Source organism: Liolophura sinensis, chromosome 3 (genome assembly GCF_032854445.1).
Source record: "Liolophura sinensis isolate JHLJ2023 chromosome 3, CUHK_Ljap_v2, whole genome shotgun sequence".
NCBI lineage: Eukaryota > Metazoa > Mollusca > Polyplacophora > Chitonida > Chitonidae > Liolophura > Liolophura sinensis.
The window spans coordinates 6,987,604-7,011,029 of NC_088297.1; the positions used below are offsets into that span (position 1 = coordinate 6,987,604).

The window sequence follows — 23,426 nt, forward strand, 5'->3', positions numbered from 1 at the left end:
GCCAGCATGAGCTGGTCTTGAACTCACAGCGACCGCATTGGTGAGAGGCTTCTGGGTCACTGCGCTGCGCTAGCGCGCTAACCGACTGATCCACGGCGGCCCCTACTGTTTATTAGGTCATATAATTAACTTAACACCACATTTCCCTACAAGTACATGTGAAATATCTACATCTTATATTAATTATTGTTATGTATTAGAGCACCATGTATACAGAGATCCCACTAGCACCTTATTCTCTATTTGGCTGAGAGAACTTCTCTCCAGGTGTGGCCAAGATCAGCTGTGTGGTGAAGACACGTCATTACAAGAGTTTCCTTGTTTACTCAGGTGGTGTTTCCGCACAAGACGTTCATGTGTTACAAGTTCAGTTGCAAATGGTTGGGAACATCGGGCCAACACTGTACCTCGCTGCTCTACCTAGACCTTTTTGTGAGCAGGGGGAGACCAACAGATCTTCCGCTAATAGAATGGTCTCACCTTCTCAGTGGCTTGAATTGTGTGGACTATTCACAAATGTCCAAGCTATTACGAGTCTGAATGGGGTCGCGGCATACGTAAGTCTGCGCTGGAGGTTCTTGATTACTTCTTGGTTCTTGATTACTCTTCCACTGAGCGGGCACCATGTGCCTCTTGTTCCAATGACGAAGCCGTAGACGTTGACCAATTCGCATTGTCATCTCTGGAACCGTGTTCCTGAGATGATTATATTTCCGCACTTTGGTGTGGTACGCTTCCTGCAATATGTTCGGAGAACTGTCCCTCACCACTGTCGGGTCGATGATGCTTGCCACATTTCTTTCCTTGTGGAACATGATCAGATCGGGTTTCCACTTGTAACCTTCTTCATCAGTGATGATAGGTTCTTATATGGTGTACCACCCCGCTCTGACTCTGGCATGTTTGAGGATTTGGGCTACTCGGTTATGTCTCTTAATTCTGTTATCTTTCAGTAAGAAACAATAACTCAAGACATGCGGCAATAATTCGACCTGCGTCTGGCAACGTCGACACATGGTGACACCTTGTCTACTTCTATTGACACATTCTTGTGTTGGGAAAGTGTTGGAGCGTAGATGCAAAGTCAGTTGTATTTTAATTTAATTATTTATTTAACGAGGATTTCTCACGGCCTAATGGCTACTACGGATATCTCTTCAAAGTATCAATTAACACTATAGTAGCTAACGAAGTACATACGTATAAATATGGGAATACATTATTCAGATAACGGAATATAAGTTGGAATCAGTTATTTATTATTTACACTATTAACATCGTTATTACCATTACCATGGTCATAAAACCTTTCTGTCTCATTAATAAATTTATGTACACATTGAAAAACAAGTTCATTATCTTCGTAATTTAGATCTTTAGAGACAAACAAAAGTATATTACATATATTTCGTAAACATTGTGGAACAATTTACACAGGGTAAAAATAATTTGTGTGAGAGTATGAAGGATATGCTCCCTATAGGTAGCAAATTGAGAGTAAATTAAAAAAAAATATTTCGTTATTTATTTGAGTGGTGTTTTACGCCGTACTCAAGAATATTTCACTTATTCCACGGCGGCCAGCATTATGGTGGGTGGAAAGGTATCTTCACATATATTGATACAGTAATGGCAAGTAATATCTTCAATAATAATATACTTAGAATGGTCTGCCCGAAGATCGCTCAGTCCCATTCTCATTGTGCGATAATAAATCGCTACTCCACCCCCACGACGGTCTCTATCTTTTCGTTCTATACAGCATCCATTTAGATTCACTATTTCATTGGGTATATGTGAGACACATATAATATCATAATTATATCGGTTACATAAGATGTAGGCCTCATCCAGTTTAGAATAAGAGGAGAGGTTGTCCTTACTTTGAGGAAGTAAGTTACGAGCATTAAAGTGACAAATTTTTAAATACTGCTGATATGACGGCCCAAAATTTACATGTAAGTGTCTCCACATCTAAGTAATAAAGTCATATGTATAGTTAAAAAGTAATGTTGATTACAAAGCGTAGAAAGAATGGCAATAATACAAAGACCAAGACATGAACTTTGTGCTATAATTGCACAGCAAAGATTCTCGTAAAACTTAAGTAACTTACTTAACATCCGATTTTTTTGTAATATAAAAAAATTTCCCAATCCCCAATCGGCACCCTATACTGATTTTAGTCACTTTTGAAATCTTTTCAACAGGCAGGTAAATACATCGTGTTAAAAATACATGTGTATAAAGTGTTTTCCTTTCATTTGGAAATACATGTAGCACTAGTGTCCTCAAACCTCCTTTCAAATCTTTTCAAAAGGCAGGTGAATACATCGTGTTAAAAAAGCTGAAATCATTCAGTGTACATGTATATTTTATTTGACTGCACATCTTGAAGATCCTTGTGATACTTATTTACTGTACTTTTCACGAGATGACTTCTAATCTATAACGATAATTAATATAAGACATAGATATTTCACATGTACTTGTAAGTAAATGTGGTGTTAGGTTAATTATCTGACATATTAAACAGTATAATATAAGTGACCACCTGTACAGGTAGAATCAAGGAATAGTAATTGGTATAGTTATCGGAAACATTTATATATCATATAAAGATGAGGACTGTAAAGGTGCGGAAATAAACAAGTGCTCAAAAGAAAGTATACAGCTGTTTGATCAGACATCAAATAAAAACGGAAAGAAATATATTTGAAATTATTTTTAATTCCATAAGAATATTCCATTTCACCTGAAACGTCCATACATACAGTTCATTAAATGGTGAAGGTTTGGTTTGATGGTCAGTCAAAGAGATGTGGTGTCAACAGAACATTTACACATTTGCAAAATTCAACTGAAGCATTTTTCCCTCTGGAAATGTCATTCAAATCAAGCTCAGTGGCGAGTGTGGCCTCCATTGGCATTGATGCATACCACAACACGTCGCCGCATTGATGACGTCAGGCGTCGAATGACGTTAGGTGTGATTCGTTGCCATTCTTGTTGGAGACACTCTTCCAGCTGTTGAACGGTCACAGGTGGCACCGGCAGTCTTCTGACTTGTCTGCCCAGGTGGTCCCACAAGTGCTCAATTGGATTGAGGTCGGGTGAACATGCCGGCCATGGTAAGAGATCGATGTTGGCGTTCTGTAGAAAGTTGTTCGTCAATCTTGCACAAATGGCCTACTAAAGTAATACACAGCAAAAGCATCCAAGCTCTCAAAAATTCTCCTTTCTCCGTTCTCCGTTCTCTCCTCTCTGTTCTCTCCTCTCTGTTCTCTCCGTTTGATCTGCTTTCATAGGTCTTATATAGCCTGGTGGAATTGTCCAGAATAAGAAAATTCCTGAACACTTCATGTAAACAAACAGGCACCGAACTGAGCGTATTCTGGAACATTCTAAGGTAGAGGTAGACAGCACTCCCTGAACTTAGCATATGTAAACAGTGGCAAGCTATATTTAGAAACTGACGGCAGTCGTGCACATAACACACCCACCCTTCAAGAAAAAAAGTTTTCCCAACTTTTTTTTTTACAATATAAACAATGTTAAACAATATATGTTAAACAATACTATATACAACATTGTAAAACCACATGTAATTAAACATTTATACACAACTTATACACGAGACAAGCAATCTGCAATAACATTATCTTTTCCCTCTACATGTTTGATTTCAAGATTGTATTCCTGCAACAATAAACTGCACCGTAACAATCTCTGATTCTTCCCCTTAACTTTCTGTAGAAACACAAGTGGATTGTGATCAGTATTTACAATCACAGGTTGTCTCGAAGCTGTTACATAAACTTCAAAATGTTGCAGAGCTAAAATAACAGACAAATATTCTTTTTCAACAGTTGAATAATTTCTCTGAAACTTGTTAAGTTTACGGGAAAAGAAACAAACTGGATGATCAACACTAAGATTGTCCTCCTGAAGCAAAACAGCACCTACAGCAAGATTTGCGCCGATCAGGTGTTTTAACAACATAGTTAAGCTCACTCAGCTTTTTGTCAACAACATATGGACCAAAATATCTGACATCAAAGCATTTACCAGGTACAGGTGACAATACTAAAACTTTCTGACCAGGTTGAAATGACCGAACAACAGATTTCTCATCATATCTACGTTTCATATTCTTCTGAGTACATTCAAGATTGGCTTTAGCCAATTCACATGTTTTGACAAGCTTAGCACGAAAATCAGATACATAATCCAAAAGATTAACATTACTTGTGTCATCATTGAGAAACTGTTCCTTGTAAATTAACAAAGGTCCTCTAACAGTATGCCCAAATACTAAATCAAATGGACTGAAAGCCAATGATTCTTGTACTGACTCTCGAACAGCAAACATAAGAAATGGAATACCTTCATCCCAGTCTTTCTCTGTATCATAACAATAAGTCTTAATCATGTCCTTTAATGTTTGGTGAAATCTTTGAATTGCACCTTGACTTTCTGGGTGGTAGGCAGACGACTTGTACTGTTTAATGCCTAACTGGTACATAACTTGCTGAAAAATACCAGACATAAAGTTTGAACCTTGATCGGACTGTATGGATTTGGGCAAACCAAACAGAGTAAAAAACTTTGTTAAAGCTTTGACAACAGACTTGGTGTTTATATTCCTTAAAGGAACAGCCTCGGGAAATCTGGTTGCTGTACACATAATAGTTAACACATACTGATTCCCAGACTTCGTCTTAGGTAGAGGGCCTACACAATCAATCAATATTTTGCTGAATGGCTCTTGAAAAGCTGGTACAGGCTCTAATGGTGCCTTAGGAATAGTCTGATTAGGCTTACCCACTATCTGGCATGTATGACATGATTTACAAAACTGGGTTACATCTCTCTTTAATCCTGGCCAAAAAAGTGGTTCAGTATCCTGTAGTAGGTCTTGTAAAACCCAAGTGACCAGCTAATGGCATTTCATGTGCCACACGTAAAATTTCAGTTCGATATGCCTTAGGTACAACAATCTGATGTTTAACAGCCCAGTCATCATCAATAGATACATCAGGTGGTCTCCATTTACGCATAAGTATATCAGACTTGACATAATAGCACACAGGTTCAGATGAAATAACACAATCATCGAGAGCTCTGTCAAACAAACATGAAATTTCTGGGTCTTTATGCTGTTCAGTTACAACCTGATGTTTAGAAACATGTGATATGTCACTAGGTGTACAATGGTCTATTTCATCATTATCAATGCAGTCGCCTTGAGTAAACATTTGTGTAAGAAATGTATCGTGTAAGTCCGTTACTGTGTTTTTGCCGTTATCAGAAAGTTTGTTTGACATAGGCCTCGTTACAGCACAAGAGGGATACAAATCTGGAATTTCTTTCTCAACAGGATCAACAGTTTAATTTAAACAAGGTTTATCAGTCACAATAGGATTAACCATTACTTTGTCACCAGCAAGATCATTGCCAAGTAGTAGATGAATTCCTTTAAAAGGCAAAGTAGGCCTAATGCCGACAGTAACAGGACCCGAAATAATATTTGATGACAAGTAAGCTTTGTGAAGAGGCACAGATTCAAATTCAGGAGAGCTTACACCTCTAATTAATACATTTGATCCAGAATATGACTCATCAGAAAATGACAAAACATCTTGTAACAACAAAGACTGAGAAGCTCCGGTATCTCTTAATACCCTGATCTTTGTATCACAAGACATGTCACTTTTAAGTGAGACTTTACCGTCACAAATAAATGGCTCAAAAACCTTCATAACATTATCCTGTGAATTCTGTGTACAATCTACTGGTGGAATCTTAACATAATCAAATGCATCAACATTGTTCACTATATCAGACTTTTTAGCAGTAACACACAAACCAGTAGGCTTGGGGCCACCCTCCTGTTCTTGCCTTCTCTTTAAAGCATAACAATTTGATATGACATGGCCTGGCTTCCTACAAAAATTACATGTAACCCTGCCAAACTGTCTATCAGTAAATGTATGGTCAGACCTTCGTTGAGTAGTGTTCGAATAAACAGGTCTTCTTTGATCACCTGATTTGTCCAAATTTTGAGCCTGTTTCGGTGGGCCTGAATTTGAGTTAAATGAACCGCTGGAAAAGGGTTGAGGCTTTCTAAATGTACACGGCTTTTTCTGAAATCAGACCTTATGTGTAACAGTGTAAGTATCGGCCATAGTGGCTGCTGCTTCTAAAGTATCAGCCTCTTTGTCCTCAATGAAAGTTCTGACATCATCATTAATACACCTTTTAAAGCCTTCAATCAGAATGATCTGTTTCAACTTTTCATAATCATTATCTACGCTTTTAGCATAACACCACCGCTCAAACAATTGTTCCTTCTGCCTAGCAAATTCAATGTAAATCTGATCTCTTTTCTCAAAATTTCTAAACTTCTGCCGATAGGCGTCTGGCACAAGCCCATATCTTTTTAAGATAACATCTTTCACAAAATCATAATCTGCAGCCTGTTCTGTTGATAACTCTGTGTATATATCCATAGCTTTGCCAGTTAACACACTCTGTAAAAGGGTAGTCCAAAACTTTTTAGGCCACTCTAAATTCTGAGCAATCTTTTCAAACTGTAGAAAATATTTATCTACATCAGTCTCACGAAATTGTGGCACCAATCTTATGTTTCTAACGACGTCAAATTTTGGAGGCATATCAGAAAAACTTAAGCCAGACCTGTCTCCTTCTAGTTTCCTAGCTTCAATTTCGCTCTGAAGTCTCAATTTCTCCAATTCGAACAATCTTTCATTTTCCTTATCTTTAAACAATCTTTCATTTTCCTTTTCCTTCAGTTCTAACTCCTTCAGTTTTATTACATTGGAATCATCGCCCTCTGGCCTGTACGCATCTAATGCACTTTCATCAAACTCCTGTAGTTCTACCAAACACTTAGCAATACTAAACTGCATATCTTTCTTACGTAAGGATCTTTTGATATTAAGATTCAGGTACTTGCTTAAAGCATACAAATCATTCTTATTTAACACATCAAAAATGTTCTGATCTGCTCGCTTCCATAAACTCGTCGGGCTTAAAATCCGACATGATGAATACAATCTGCTGGCAAAATTTACTACAAAGTCAAAGACTGGAAAAATAACACAACTTACACAAAATCCTTTCAATTCCAATTCAAATTCACTTCCCGGGCAAGCCCCCAATTTGTTACGACCCAAACTGTCTGTATTATAAAGAGATGGCTTGTTCGAAATACACGACAGTTTAGCCGCACAAAAAATTAACCAAAACCAGCAGATTTTATTTTACAACAATTTATTAGCTTAACAAGAACAGATAATAAGACTTATACGAATACTAAAATACTTAAGTTTAACAAGAAAGGATAGCAGTATCTATACAAATACTAAAGTACTTACGGTGTCAAGTCCAAACGGACGCATCTATTCCACAATATATATACCACACAGGCATAAATGCTCAGAGGCAAATTCACAAGAGGAAAAATCCACAGTATAACTGAGTGTATGACGAAATATACACAAAATTTCACAGACAGGGTCCGTGTACTAATAGGCACTGTGTATACAAGAGCACAAATTAAACATACAAGTTCAGACTGAACAAGTGCTCGGTGGAGATAGGATATAAGAAAGCCAGAGGCTATAGAGACACCAAAATTCAGCACCATTAGGCCTACTTTGCCTTTTAAAGGAATTCAGCATCCAAGCTCTCAATAATTCTCCTTTCTCCGTTCTCTGTTCTCTCCCTGTTTGACCTGCTTTCATAGGTCTTATATAGCCTGGTGGAATTGTCCAGAATAAGAAAATTCCTGAACACTTCATGTAAACAAACAGGCACCGAACTGAGCGCATTCTGGAATATTCTAAGGTAGAGGCAGACAGCAGGCGCTGAACTCTGAGCGTATGTAAACAGTGGCAAGCTAAATTTAGAAACTGACGGCAGTCGTGCACATAACACTCTATTATGACAATGGTTTGCACATTATATTGCATGTTTAAGGTGTATAATCTGCTCATTAGTAAACACAAAATTTAAACGCATCATACACATGTGGCTCACCTTGTTTAGGCCACAGAAGGTCAATTCATCTAAAGATGAATTTCTGAAAACAAGACGTGGAAAACTACATGTACTAAAATTCTGATCAAACTACTATAGATAACAGTACATGTACTTTGTTTATTATATGAGTGGAATAGGCCAGAGCAAGAAATTATATTAACAGTGGTAGTTTAATTTTAGCCGAAAACAGTTGAAACATTTAACATAAAAACAATAATTTCTTTCAAACTTGTGTTACGCATTACACTTAAGACACGTTTACTTGTCTCACCTTCTTAGTGACTTCCGCTTGGATTCCTGAGAGATAATGAAATGTAAAACCAAAAATTGGACAGATTATTATAAGCCTCTCTTCATTACATTCGAAGACATATTGGACAATACTGCTAATGTAACTTTTTTCCCAGCCCGTTAGATGATTACTAAATACCTGAGTGGTTCAAACCTAAAAGTCAACGGTGAGACTATATTCCTAATACGGTACAAGGTTTGGAACTTTCCAAAAAAGTCCGAGAGAATAAACATACATTATAGGGTCTAAATGTTTCTAATTAAAAAACACAGAAGATCAATCTCCTTCATCATTGATCATCCTTGCCATGTTTGTATCAAACGGGTCCTCTGTTCCATCCATACTTTGTATTTAAAAAATATAATAAAAAACGATCAAGAAAAAAACCCCATTATAACTGACACAGTAAGTATTTGTAGATAATAAGTAACAAATAAGTGTTAATACTTCATGTTTGGACTGAAGAAACAAAATGAAATCACATAATTTAAAAGCATCAGAAAAAAGCCTATTAAAAACTACATTAAAATACCTTTTAATTACTTTGATTCAAAGTTTTGATAGTTTGGTGGGCTTTATGGGCCATATTGATAATGACCTTATAGGGGCTGTCGCTATGAAAGAAATAAAAACTTTACATATGAAACCATCCCCTGAAAAAATGTTATGCAGTATTACATACTAAAACTTCAAACACGTGCACGCTGTGTCGGTTTATTTAAAAAACGATTTGTTTTGCATGGTACATTTACATTGCGATTTCTCACCACAGTCTCTTTCCATTGTAAGAAAAGAACATCAGAAAACTTCCTTTCGTCGGGGTATATTGTGCCTCTCGTCTTTCTCCTTCCTTTCTGGAGACTAAGTCTCCCTTATACTCCAGGAGGAAATCTCCCGTGTTAAATTTCTGTGAAGCAAATACTCCATGCTCTGCAAAATTAATACAAATAACACAAGCAACATACGTACCTCCAACGAAACAAACAAACAGTTTAACTTTTTTGCATTTTATACTGACAAGACTGCAAAACAATGATTTTAAATTAGTATAATAATGTTTTAGCATTAAAAGTAACAATTATAAATACAGGTAATAAACAGAAACCAGTGATGGATTTACATTAGCCATTCAGAATGTCAAATATGCAACCCTAGGGCCTTAGACAAAGGGCTGTACTTTTCTAATGTCTGAAGTCTGCATTTACGCTTTGGTCGTCTGGATGCCATTGTCTACGTAAAGAGAAATCAACGGCAAATAATTTTTACATCGTAACACAGACCAAAGCATTACAAAAAATATCAGGAATTAACCCTTCTGGATATATACTTCATGTTCTCCGGTAATTTGAAATTCAACAATTTCTGATATCTTTCACATGTGTCGCAATGTTTAAGAAATGAACGGAGTGGTCTCATCGTACATTTTCTCCTCCTCTTAACTGCCCTCGCAAGCAACATTACAAATGTGGAAGGTGAAAGAGATACTTTTAAAAAGTGAAAAAGAGGAATTGGATTTGTGATACAAAACTGTTGAAGAAAAGAGTCGGAAGGATTTAAACAGATGACAGCGATATTAAGTTTCCTATCCCTATCAATCCACATGAAAAGTTTGTATTTCAGGGCCTGCTGGAAGACCTTTCGCATTCAAACCTCATATGCAAGAATTTTGATTTAGAGCAAAAGAGACATTTGAAAATATTGTATCCTGAATATTTGGAATTACTTCAGCGTGGAATGGAAGTTCGACACATTATTTGTGCATTAATATGGAGATGTGACATATGTCTATTAAATACATTTGAAAGTAAAAGTGTTATTTTTGTGCATTTATGAAAGTATAACAATAAATATAATAATCGTAATATAATATCAATATAAAAATCCTTTTCTAGCACATTTGTCCGTAGGAAAGACCAAATTCAAGTCCAAATCACTATGTAACACACGCACCATATCCTCATTTAATGGAAATCTATTCATGAGCGTGTCCTTAATCCGAAGAATATAAGATCAAGACTGAATTAAGTATGCAAATTACACCAGACTGACATTTGCACACACCAGAAACATAAGAAATCATTTTATTCATAGACTTCCATTTTGCAACTTAAGCCGTTAAATATGGACAGTAGTGCCACCCCGTCCCCTCAGACATGTGTAATGTCCAACAACAACAACAACAAATTTGTCATTTTACGTATATAAAGCACGGGCAAAGGGTATAACAACAACAACAGTTTGTCTGCATTAAGATCAACTTCACACAATGAAACCACTCTACATATACTATATCTACATAATACGGAGAAAAAAATACAAATAACCATCTACTTCATTTCTCGCGCCTTCTTTATCATCTATATGATCGAGAAATGCAGCAGCCTGGTGGTCCAAGTTATCCAAGGGGGACAACTCTCACATTTTCTAAAATAAAGGGTTATTGGGGTTAAATCACCCAAAGCAGGGTTACTTAATAATTTAAAGCAAATACAATTACAAGAAAGTACCTTTTCCGTTAATTATATAGCAGGCTGCTCTGTTTACAGCCGAAAAATACCGCAAACGTTTTATGGGCAAAATGAGAGGTCCCCATAAACCGTGAAGTCCCCACAGTCCAGGTCACAGGACGGTCTTAGGTCCCCATAAAACACCAAACACAAGTTCTCTAGCGGTAAAAGTGGACGTTTTTGTGTGTACGACAAATCGACGGCAGCGGTAAACATTGATAAAAAAGGAATTAAATCAGTAAATAAATTCATGATTAATTATAAACTGCAGTTGCATTCTGGTTGGCTCAAACTCTAGAGACCGAAAATATCTTGAATTAACTGGAATTCTCAACCAGGTATGCAGTCACATCTGAGCATTGACCCTCCAAAACCTCTGCAATCAGCAGAGTTTGTATCGAAATTATTTGTTTAGCATTCCGATGTGATTTACTAATGCATTTGAAAACATTTTATGTTATCTGCAAAACTTTCCAAAACAATCCCGTAAATTTTATTTATGTTTAATTTTATGAAGACATTCCTAAACGTTTTGGATCAAACTATCGATTTAATATGCATATCGATAAATTCCATAAGTTTCGGATTACACATACACTGTTTTAATCCGAAAGTCACATATTCACAACATATTGTTTTTGAAAAACTGCGGCATCCCTCGCATTCCTTTCGGATCCAGGCACATCACCACGCTCCAATTATTCCATTGGGATCCAGTGTGAAGGGTAATGGTGGGAGAGGTTCCACTGCTGCGACAGTCTGGATCCCGGCAGAAACCTGCGGCTGTAGTACACGGTGTCGCCATTGACCAGCCACGCCATCCACCAGCCGAACGTTCCCACCGTCATGATGGCGTGCTGACACAGCGACATCACTGCCAGATCCTCCACGGCGCTCTGGCCGCGGACGAACACGGTGCTTTCTCCGGGGACATTCCCTGTACACCAGTCCATGGAATCGGAGCAGACGACAAACACAACTCGATCGTACTTTTTAATGAAATACTGCTTAGCTTTTAAAATGTATTCCTTTGGGGCAACAGTCCCACCGCCAGATTTTACATCCGCCGAAAGTTTGTCCCCTCTCCGGACGTGAACTGCTACAAGTGTTACAGCTTGGGCGTTCGTGATGCGCAAGGATTTCAAATGCCCTGAAATTAGTTCTTCGGCGTGTTTTATGACGTCATATGAGAATTTAAACTGACATCGCAGTTCATGTTCGTATGTAACAAAGTAGAGGAATGACTGAAGGTAGCCATAAAGATGTGTGTGCTGATCGCTCTGGAATGCAACGGTGGCGTTGTCGAAGGCCGAAGATCTTGTTTCAAAATGACTTGGCATTCCAAAACAGACTGACTTGTTGCGATCACTCCTTTTCAAAGCCCACGTGTCAAAAACTTCATTGATGACGTCATGGGGCGTCTATTAAGGGAATCATTCCCTTTGATCTGGCAATACCGTATAAGGACGCATGCCGGAACATGTGGTTCCCCAAACCACCCACAAAGATCTTGCACAAAAGTTTCTACTATTTCTTCTCTGAATTTCCTTTAGACAGGAGCCCGAATTCTGCGAAGTCTCTGTGAAGCTGTGAAGACGTGAATACCCAATACATGTGATCTGAAGTGGCAGCCAATATGAACGGAGTAGTAAGACTGCGATGGGAATACATATGATGAGTAGTAATTCTGTAAAAGAAAAAATAAAACAGAGAAACCAGTTAAAACAGATATGCCGGAAAACTAAGCATTTTATCTTAATTGTTCACTTGCAGATGCTGGTGAAACCATGCAAATTCCAAGCATATGTACGTGAAGAGGTAAACAACTAAGGTTTAGCAAACGCGGCGTTCAAAACACTGATTAACTTACTATCATGTCTGTGCACTGGTTCGGATTACTATCATGTTGTGTTGAGAAGAAAAGACGGTTAGAGCAGTGACTCTTTGTTCGTGTGAGGACTTTGAACTATGACGTCACGTAACTATGACATTGCAGTTTACATTATAGCGTCACACGTACTTGAACAGAATTGTAGTGTCTCGACCGATGAAGCAGTCGCAAGTGTTTCTTAGTATGAATATCTGGAGTATAATAAAATTGAATGTAAAGTTATGCTGCTTTAAAGGAAAATAGGGTATATTTTACCCATAAATGCAGCCAAGTCATAACCCAAAAACTGTTTTGGCGACATATTGCTATTGGCAATTGGGACTTTCGTGATAGAGTGGCTAGTGTGCAAACGTAGCACAACAGGAGCATCTATGAGTTCCAATCCATCTCATGTTGGCTCTCTCTCCTGACGTGCGTGGGAAGGTCTCTCAGCAGCCCGCGGACGGTTGAGGCTTAAAACACCAATAAAATAAATAAAAAATATGCATTTAAAAATGCTATTGACAATACATCTTGTGTCTTGCCGAACTTTGGAAAGGTCTGCAGCAACCTGCGCATGGTTGTGTGTCTCCCCCACGCTATGTCCCATTTCCTCCTACCATAATGCTGCATGTCCGCTGTCATATAACTGAAATAGTCTTGAGTACGGCGGAAAACACAAATTAAGTGAACAATACATCTATTAGTTTATTCGGATAACACATACAATTTATTTCCATCATATCATTACTTGCAGATTCCGAAACATTATAAAATGAGCCTAAAAAAGTAAAATACCTCTGATTACCAATAAATATAAGCACGTAATTTATAATAGATGCAAGAGAAATCCCTGCACTCACTTTTGTGTCTCGTCCATATCATCCTGTCCCAGGATCGCATCGTGCAAACGTCTTTTGTTGCTTCTAGATTTGATTACATCTGAGTTTAACGCTAAGTGTAACTATAATAGCCGACCAGAGTCTTCCTATTGGTCGTTACAAAACACAAACATTGCTGACCACGAAGCGAGCAAGTTACCCAGTTAGATGTCTCCGCATGGGGATTTGAATGGTAAAATGACACATCCAAATCAGAGACGAGATTCTGCTGGTAAGGAGTTAGCTGATGGCTGTCTCAACATTAATCCTCGGACTTTACTGGTTTGGAAATTATGTCTAATATTGATTATCTCCAACAGCTGTTGAACTTTCCATCTTGTGTTCATTTAATCAAAGATTTTTTCACAGCGTTAACAAAATATGCTCGGCTTTATACTTATCGACAGGTTTTCGTGGTCTGTATAGATTTTATGCTTGATAAAGGCAGTCGTTGTACATTGCATAAGGGGACCTTCCGGGCCTAGTAGATAGCGCGCAAGTACAGCGGAACGACCCAGAAGCCTCTTACCAATACAATGGCGAGTTCAAGTCCAGCTTATGTTATCTTCCCCTCCGGTCGTTGGTGTCCAGTTTCCGCCCACCATAATGCTGGCAGCCATCGTATAATTTACAAGTAACCCTATTGTTGATCACGGCGTAAAATATCAATGAAATATGTGCATAAATACATATTTCCAGGAAAGTAGAATTCTTCTCCATATTGTGTTTTACAGAGCAAACATGAGCAAAATTGCCATAGAAAATGCCTAAATATATCCGATTAGCTTGGCAGACGTCAGATAAGAAAAAGATTAAAAGATTGAGCAAAAGGCAAAAGATCGCAATTGTGCAAGAAGTTCAACGGTTGTAAAACACATAATCATGTACAACCTAAGTTTTCTGAAACTTATTGCGTGGTTGATGTTCTTTTGACATATACACCCCTAAAATTATACAGTGTTACTTCTTTGCTGACGTTGCAATGAATGCAAAGTAAATCGTTAATGGTGAGGCTGACATGAGGCTGACATCTTGATATCCTGATCAATATGCTGAAGGTCATTCGGTCCTTCAAAGAGCTCTGTGATTAAATCCAAAGCAAAAATGTCTTGAATGTTGATTTATAGTCGTTCTATCTGGATATGGTTGACATATAAAGGGAGATTGATTAACGATGGGATAGGTTTACAATGATATTTACTCAGTCCAGGCCTCTGTTTACATTCTCACTATCTATATAAGTGTGAGATGGAGATCGCACTTGCACATGTCAGAGGAAGATGTAAATAAAAGTAACGAAGTGAATGAAATCTATGTCACAGGATTCACGACGAGTGTCTGTATGATAAAATCCATCGCCTCCGCTTATCCTGCTGCATGCATGGTGTATCGTTTGCATCGGGTGTTGATAAACTGCATTTAAACTACTTTTGTGGCTTGACTTATAAAATGTATTGTGCTACTGAGACGTTCATAGAGGTTTGTGACAACATCAGGGACGATGTGTAAGTGACATTCAGCAAATTGCTTCCAATCCTTCGATGCTAAAACTCCTTCATGATTTGTAAAGGAATAGCTTTTGTGCTATGAAACATGTTCAAGAGCTTACCGTTGGTACTCATGGATATATGCTGAAGAAGCCCATATTGGCCCCCCAATCTTCAACAGAATCGCATAACTGAGTTAAGAGATGATTATTAAAACTACATTGTTCTTTTCCATACAGGTTTGGAACCAGCACAACAAACCTCAGGAATCACAGCCTAGCAGTTTCAATGACAATTGCAGGCACACTTTCTCCCATGAGCAGATGAACTCCATTAAAATGGAGTAACCAATTCTTATATATGTCAGCGGGTGCAAAATCTTTAAGGAGAACAGGTGAATAATAAAGCAAATACGTACGCCACTCAAAAATCTAATTGTTTCAGCAAGAGGAAAATGCTTGGCCGTTTCACCCAAAATTCATCTGTCCCATTCTGAACAGCTTTTTCCGCAAATTGTGTTGTTTGATTATTGGACCGCTTTTCCATTACACCAGAAACTGGATAAACATGCCTATTTCAATTCCTTCACCTGGGTGCAAACAATGGTTGAAGCAATAATACCCATTAAACTGTTTAAAATTTTGCAGTGCAGGTCGTGCAACAGTATTACAAAGTCATAGAATAGCAGTGGTATTGTACAATGCTCATTACCATCTCTGCCCTTTCACCTTATACCTTCAGACTCAAGAGAGAGGATTTCATCCAGAAAAGGTTTACAAAATCTGTCAAACCTTGGTTTGTTAGGTCCAAACCACAAAGACTGCAGCATGACAAATTCTGATCTCTTAGCATAGGAAATTTCATTTATGTTACAAAATAATGGCCAGAAGGAAAAATTTGATGATTTGGACACAGGAACTCCATCAGTAGAAACCGACAGTGAAATGTTATCGTTCTCTTTCAAAAAATCTCTGAGATGCATTACGTCTAAAGAACTTACCCTCTGTTAAGTCTGACAAACTTTCACTTTTACGTTAACAATTGCTTTTTGTACACACTTAGCAAATCGTGGTTTTGAAACAAATCTTCTAGCTGCTCATACAATGGAATAGTTGAAAAATAATGACCATTATTAGACAAACGAGACCTCTGAAAAGATTTGTCACAATCTAAAAAGCTGTACGGCTCATTTTGATCATGCTGACTAAGTAGGCACTGGCATTCAGGGCAATAATGGTAAAAGACAATTTTTCTCCGGTACCATGAAAATATTTATCAAAGTAGTATTTACTCTTTGGAACACATGATTGTACAATTACATTCGGTAAGTCTAACAGATCTCTTAAGGCAATACCGTTTACTCGGTGTCTGACTACATGTGCAGGCGTTAGTGCCAAGAATTGTGACTTTGTAACATCAGATGCTTCATACAGTGGGGGTGTTATCACTAAAAATTTTGCCTATTGGGCTGTTCAGCAAAGTCTGTGTCCTCATAACGCGGCACTCTGTTGTACGACAGCTCCCCATTCTCATTTCAATATCACCAACATCCTGAAAAATTAGAAATCATGTGAAAATAATCAATATTTTCATACATTCCATTTTACTCTGCTGCGGTTAAAGTGGAACTTGAATTTTAAATTATTACAAAAAATCAATTACTAATATTAACTAACATTAACTGAAATGGGATTTATGTATATAAGTACTGTTAAGCGTGCTGTTATGGTTAATGTTATTCTGCTTTTATAATATCCTTTGAGCAAAAGTTTTCGTGAGTTTTATTATTTATTTGTACTTTTGCATTCACAAATGTGACCATCTGTTACGATATTAAATGTTTTGTTTCTGTGACAACATCTGTTGAAGGTTATAAAATAAAGTCTGTTTTTCCCACGACATTGATGATTCTAGTGATGATTTTCCTCTTAGAGGAATAGTCAAAATATTTTCGCTGGTTTATTTACCAAAGTAGTATTTAATGTATACTCAAGAATATTTCACATATATGATAGTGGTAAGCTATCAATGTTTCCAAGGAAGTATTAAGCTAATACTCTTGCTAAAATTAATGTACTGCAGCTTCTCACCCTAGAGGCCTTGATGAGTTAAATTCTTGTGATAAAAAGTCAATCCAACTTCACAAAAACTTAAATGGCCCCATAACATGAATGAATCAGTCAAGAATCAAGCAAAATGTGTTACCTGAAAAATGTTACACCTTAAATGAAATACAACTTTAACTGTAAGCACAAATTCATCCATATACCTGTGGTTTTGGTTATTTATTTATTTATTTGTTTGTTTCATTGGTGTTTTACGCGGTACTGAAGAATATTTCACTTATACGACGGCGGCCAGCATTATGGCGGGTGGGAACCGGGCAGGGCCAGGGGGAAACCCACGACCATCCGCACGTTGCTGACGGACCTTTCCACGTACGACCGGAGAGGAAGACAGCATGAGCTGGACTTGAACTCACATCGACCGCACTGGTGAGAGACTCCTGGGTCATTATGCTGCGCTAGCGCGCTAACCAACTGATCCACCTGTGGTTTTGAGTTAAATTTACCTCCCTATCTGCATCCCCAGTAAGCAGGGTGTTCGCACTGTCACAATTCTGCTCAGCACAACGAGTTGCTTCCCCTTGTTCAGACTCCTCCCTCCTCCACCTGTATCTCGTTGTAGGAGGCACAGGCACCTGTGGGTCATCAAGGTAACGTTTGTATAGAAATGTTCTTCGATGATTACCCGACATATTGTCTCACGAAGAACTGATTTTCATGGAAAAGCTTGAATGATTTATGGTGATCGTCATTTTAGCATTGCCGGATTTCCTCTCGTAACCACATGTACACATGATGATGATGATGGAGCCAGTCATCAGAAACCAAAATCACCAGGTGAATTTCAGCATACGTCTGTACACCTCTGACCTAAAAATAATAAAATGAGGTAAACATAAGTTATTAGTCTGCCTACCTCCTTAGAGTAATTTGATATCATTTAAAATATGTACTATCATAACTCGATTATGAAAAAAGACCAGTTAAATTTCGATCTCGTGTAAATCTCGTGTAAATTGCAAAAACTGCCGGATGGCAGAAATGTGTTGGGCAAGGCGTTTAGGGGGCGGTGCATGCAGGACAGTTGATTGTGATAGATTCTTTTTATAGGATACCACAAGAGTTTTTCAAGGAGGACGATGCACTCATGTTTATTTCCTACAAGTATGGGTCAAAGTAACTAGTACGGTAAATCAGTAAACATGTTCAAGGAAAGCAAGCCATTAGCTTTGGCATGCAGTAGCTAGTGGTATAATGACTACCCGTATCTCACTGATTATAGTTTTTAATTTATATCATGTATATCTGTTTCGAATTCTACTTTTAGTCATGTTTATTCAAACACGTTGGTAAAGGTCAGCGTTTTAAAATGTGGTTTCCTTCATCCAGAAAGCTGAGAGCTTTTCATACAAATGAAAAGAAAAACATGAAAAAACTTTGAGTTAAACACGTTCAAGATTTAAATGAGAAATTTTCGATATCTGTTACTCCTCATGGCCCTTTTCGTCTGTCTATTTGCCTGTTCGTCCCTTCGCCCTCCTTCTCTTTGTCCGTCCCTTCACAAGTCCGTCAGTCCCTCTGTTAGTCCCTTCGCCCTTCCTTCTGTCTTTCTGTCTCTCCGTCCCGTTCTGCCTGTCTGTCTGTCCGTCTGTCTATCCGTCCCTCTGCACCTTCGTCTTCTTATCTGTCTGTCTGCCCGTATCTGCGTCTGTCTCACTTCTGTTCACTTCTTTGTGACGGCCATACATGTAAACCTGTTCACCGGAAATTTGCAAACTTATTCTGAGATAATCGTTGGGTATCATGTCTTTTTGACCTTTGGATAGCCACAACTTAACTTACCAAATTCTAAATCCGTCATTGTGACCACCATATCCGAGAACCCATTCACGGGAATTCCATAAACTTTTAATAAAATAATCATTTGGATCCATCCATGTGCATGTGTCATTTGGCCTTCTGAAGTCTATCCTTTCATAAAATTGACATTAAGCCTACTTAGCTTAACCGCCATAATTATCAAATAATTTCTTGTCTGATATATCTCTGAGTCTATTAATGAAATGCAAATTGTTTTGCCGAGATGGTTTTTGTGGATCTTTTATGTGCGCGGTGGTCTTTTCAAACTTTAAAATGCATTCATTTCCATACTAATGGGCTTAAGTTGTTACAGCAAAGAAAGAACTGCTGAGTTAGTCAGATACAGACACATGAAACATTCAAACCATATGAGAACTACAATCCCACTGAGGGCCTCTGTGGTTCAGTTTTTTTTAGCGCTAGCGCAGCGTAATGGCCCAGGAGCCTTTCCATAATGCGGTCGCTGTGAGTTCAAGTCAAACTCATGCTGGCTTCCTCTCCGGCCATAAGTGGGAAGGTCTGACTGCAACCTGCGGATGGTCGTTGGTTTCCTCCCAGCATAATTCTGGCCGCCGTCATATAAGTGAAATATTCTTGAGTTCGGCGTAAAACACCGATCAAATAAATAAATCAGATAAAATCTAACTGCTGTTTGTTTTCATTTTATAATGTTAATAAGTAAATTTTATAGAATTCGATCACCAGAACAAGCCATTTCCAAGCGAACACCGCTCAGATATTAAAGATATTTTGATAACAATAAGCATGAAGCGTTATCATTACAATAAACTCTGTTTTTTTTCATTTGTTTACCCTTCGGGGCTGTATCCATATTTTTACTTGCACATGTCAATTCTTTTTTGTTTTATCGACCTTTTACCGGATGAGTGGGGTATACAAGATCAGATAAGCTCTAAACATAATAGGGTTTTTGTTCTTCACGCAGGCGTAGTGTTGAGTATCTGTTAGCACCAATACACGTTAACAACTAACCGCATTATAGTTCTTATGGGAATTTTACCTTTATTTCTGAGGATTGTTTATATTATCTATTAACGCTGTATGTTTATGTGTTATAAAGTATTCACACACAGTATTCTACATCTCGCGGCGTGTGTCCAGCATGTGGTTGTCTGTCTATGTAACATTTTCACACAGATCTTACCATAGCTCTACCTCTAACACAGTGTCCAGTACCTGGTGAGATTTAGTTTGTGGTTGTCAGTGTGTGTCTTCAGTAACATTCTCAAACAGATTTTGTTGTAGTTCTAACTCTAGCGGCGTATGTCCAGTCCTTGGTGAGATTTGTAGTTGTCTGTCTATGTCTTATGTGACATTCTCACACAGATATTACTGTAGTGCTACCTTTAACAGCGTGTGTCGAGTCCCTAGTAAGGTGCAGTTTGTAGTTATCTGTCTATGTCTAATGTAACATTCTCACACAGATCTTTCTGTAGCTCTACCTCTCGCATCGTGTCTAGTCCCTGGTGAGATGGAGTTTGTTGTTGTGTTGTCTATGTCTCATGTCAGATTCTCACACAGTTATTTTTGTAGCTCTACCTCCACCGGCGTGTGCACCGTCCGTAATGAGGTGTAGCATGTGGTCGTCTGTCTGTGCCTTATTTAATATTTAAAGACAGATGTTGCTGTAGCTCTACTGTTATGACTCTAACAGCTTTTCCAATCCCAGGTGAGGTGTTGCAATTTCCACTGTATGACAATATATTAAGAAAATTAGCCTGTTGAATTTAACAAAAGTCTCTTGTCTGAGAGATGTCGGAATTGATTTGCTATTATAACACAATATTGTGTCATATTTAACAATACATCCTGTTAGTCTAACAAAATCATTATGCTGAATTACGTGTTATGTTTAACAAAATAATCTGCTGCAATAAGAGAATACATTCCAGCATCACTGAGATACGTAACAGCACATTCCCTAAACTTTGATATGTTATATGTCTGTATTATTACATGGGGAAATGCAGAAAATTTTTTTTTCTAATTCACATTGTCAAACCACCTAAGCCTAGTTTCAACACCAAGAGCTCATTACACGGGTGACGTCATTATGTTCCTTACTCACTGTGATCCCTTGGTATAACGTCTACCTTTCCTACATTTCCTAGATGGATTTGGAGATGTATATACAAAAGAAGTGGACAGCGCTTTTCAAGTTCATGAACTTCAGTCAAACCGGCAAGTTGACGTTTGCTGAAGTCATTGAGTATCCTGTCCACCTTCCACGTGCAGGAAAAGTGGAACACACCTTTGTTTTAGCGCAAGCTTTCTAAAAGCACTGGGACTCCATCTTCGAGGCCTTGGGCAAACCCAAAGACGAGGCGTCAGTGAGTCAGGATGACTGGGTTAAGGCTCAAACCATCATCAGCAAACAGGATTGGTACCTCAGAGAGCTTATACCAGCTGTTGCAATGGCTTTTTTTGATATTGTGGACACAGACAAAGACGGCACAATTAGTTTTGCGGAGTGGCGGGAGTACTACACGATGCAAGGAGTAAAAAGTAAGTGTACAATTCAAGACATGAAACAGAGAATGATTATTCGTTTTTATACACCCTTGACCAGACGAATTCAATCCGACTGACTGAAGGTGACCAAAATACACGGCTGTATTTTGTCCATAAACACACAATTAAGGTAAAGAAATGTTTTGTTGACAGCACCGTGTAGACAAAATAAATCAGACAGACTCTGGGTAATGAAATGTTATGTTGGCAGCACTGTGTAGACAAAATAAATCAGACAGACTGTGGGTAAAGAAATGTTATGCTGACACCACTGTGGAGATGAGTAGTCGTATTAAGTAGGATTCACACTGGGTATTCAATAGTGTTCATGTTGCTTTACTTTTTATTACTTTGCTTTTACTTTTTTTGTGTAGACGAAAATCAGCAGGATTCACACTATGCATTTACTTACGCGTATATCCATGCCACATTATTGTGTAGACAAATTTAGCAGTATTCCCACTAAGAATTAAGATGTATTCACGCTATTATAGTGTGTAGGCGAATTCAGCAGGAATCAGACTAAGTATTCACATGTATTCATGTCACTACATAGTGAGGACGAATGATGCAAGATTCACATTAGGTATTCACACACACACACACATATATATATATATATATATATATATATATATATATATATATATATATATATATATATATATATATATATATACATGACACGATATGACACTATTAACACTGTTAAAAACGTAGAGTTTGTTTTGGTTATATGGAGAATAAACAGACTGATTGGTTGATTTTTTGATTTATTTTTTTACTGATTTGACCGCACGTTGCTGGCTGACCTTCCCACGTACGACCCGGATTGTTTATATAGTATGTGGTTAACATTGCTGTACTGGGGATCCGGGAAATCACCTAGTTTCGAAACTATTCCCCACCTAAAAAAAAGGGGGAGCTGTCTCAGCTGCATTCTTGGAGCTGTCATGTTTGTGTTGTCTACATATTCTTCGCATGTATCAAACCTAGAAGGGATTCCCTCGCTGTACATGTGTAAATGAGATGCACTCTCCTTGCACTCCATGACGCTCTCCATAGCAGTTCATAATGTTAAATTTAGCGCCTTTGCCCTACAAATTTCTGAGGCGTAGAAAAAGCAGCAGTTTGAGCAATGGCGGTAAACAGTATTAGACCATATATTGTCGGAGAAGAGTACAGGTTCTGGACTATGGTGAAGACTCCTTTGAGAGAAAAGGCCCACTGGATGAGAATAATAAAGCTAAAAAATGAGAAATTTTAAGTTAAATTAGTAATCATAAGTAAATAAAAGGAAACAACCAATACTTTAATAGGGACTACGCTGGTATGATAACGAATGACTGAGAACAAAACTCTAAATCAATGCACCTTTGAAGCCAAAATGAACAAAAAAAATTTCCAAAAATAAAATGTGTGTGATAGATTTCGTCACTGGAAGACTTTCCCACATACAGCAACAGAGGGAGTCAGCATGAGCTGGGCTTCCTCACAGCTTCCCGAAGTTGGCGGGAATTTGTGAAAGATTAGAATAAAACGCTCGGCCTGCAGCTTAATGGTTAAACAATGGTTGCCCTCCGTCATCAGCACAGTACATAGTACTTTTAAGTCAACACTGTATAAACTGGTTGTAAATTTCATGAAGTTTATTTGTAAATCACATTTGTGGCTAAATGATGTAGGTCAAGGTCCATCAGGTGTAATATGTCTAATACATAAAATAGTACAAATTTACAGCTTGATATATGTGAGAGAAATATTTACAGCTTCTAAATTTACACTGAAATGTGTTTCTAACGAAGCTGCAAGTAGTTCTTGCTGTAAAATTACACCATGATTTCGACTGAAGAAATCGATGTTT

The 23,426-nt window shown here is 37.9% G+C and overlaps 2 protein-coding genes across 2 annotated transcripts in view; both read right to left on the reverse strand.

Annotated features, from left to right (window-relative positions):
• LOC135464053 (uncharacterized) overlaps window positions 1-9,586 on the reverse strand; it is a 43,203-nt gene extending 33,617 nt beyond the window's left edge. The window contains exons 1-3 of the mRNA XM_064741528.1: window positions 9,565-9,586; window positions 9,127-9,289; window positions 6,533-6,978 (exon numbers count right to left, since the gene is read on the reverse strand). Of these exons, the coding sequence (XP_064597598.1) occupies window positions 6,533-6,978; window positions 9,127-9,289; window positions 9,565-9,586 (631 nt within the window). The remainder of the gene's footprint in view (window positions 1-6,532; window positions 6,979-9,126; window positions 9,290-9,564) is intronic.
• A 1,978-nt stretch (window positions 9,587-11,564) lies between these two features.
• Window positions 11,565-12,206, reverse strand: LOC135464054 (galactoside alpha-(1,2)-fucosyltransferase 2-like). The gene has a single exon (XM_064741529.1). It carries the CDS (start codon window positions 12,204-12,206, stop codon window positions 11,565-11,567), a length of 642 nt encoding a protein of 213 aa, XP_064597599.1.
• Between the last annotated feature and the right edge of the window lie 11,220 nt (window positions 12,207-23,426).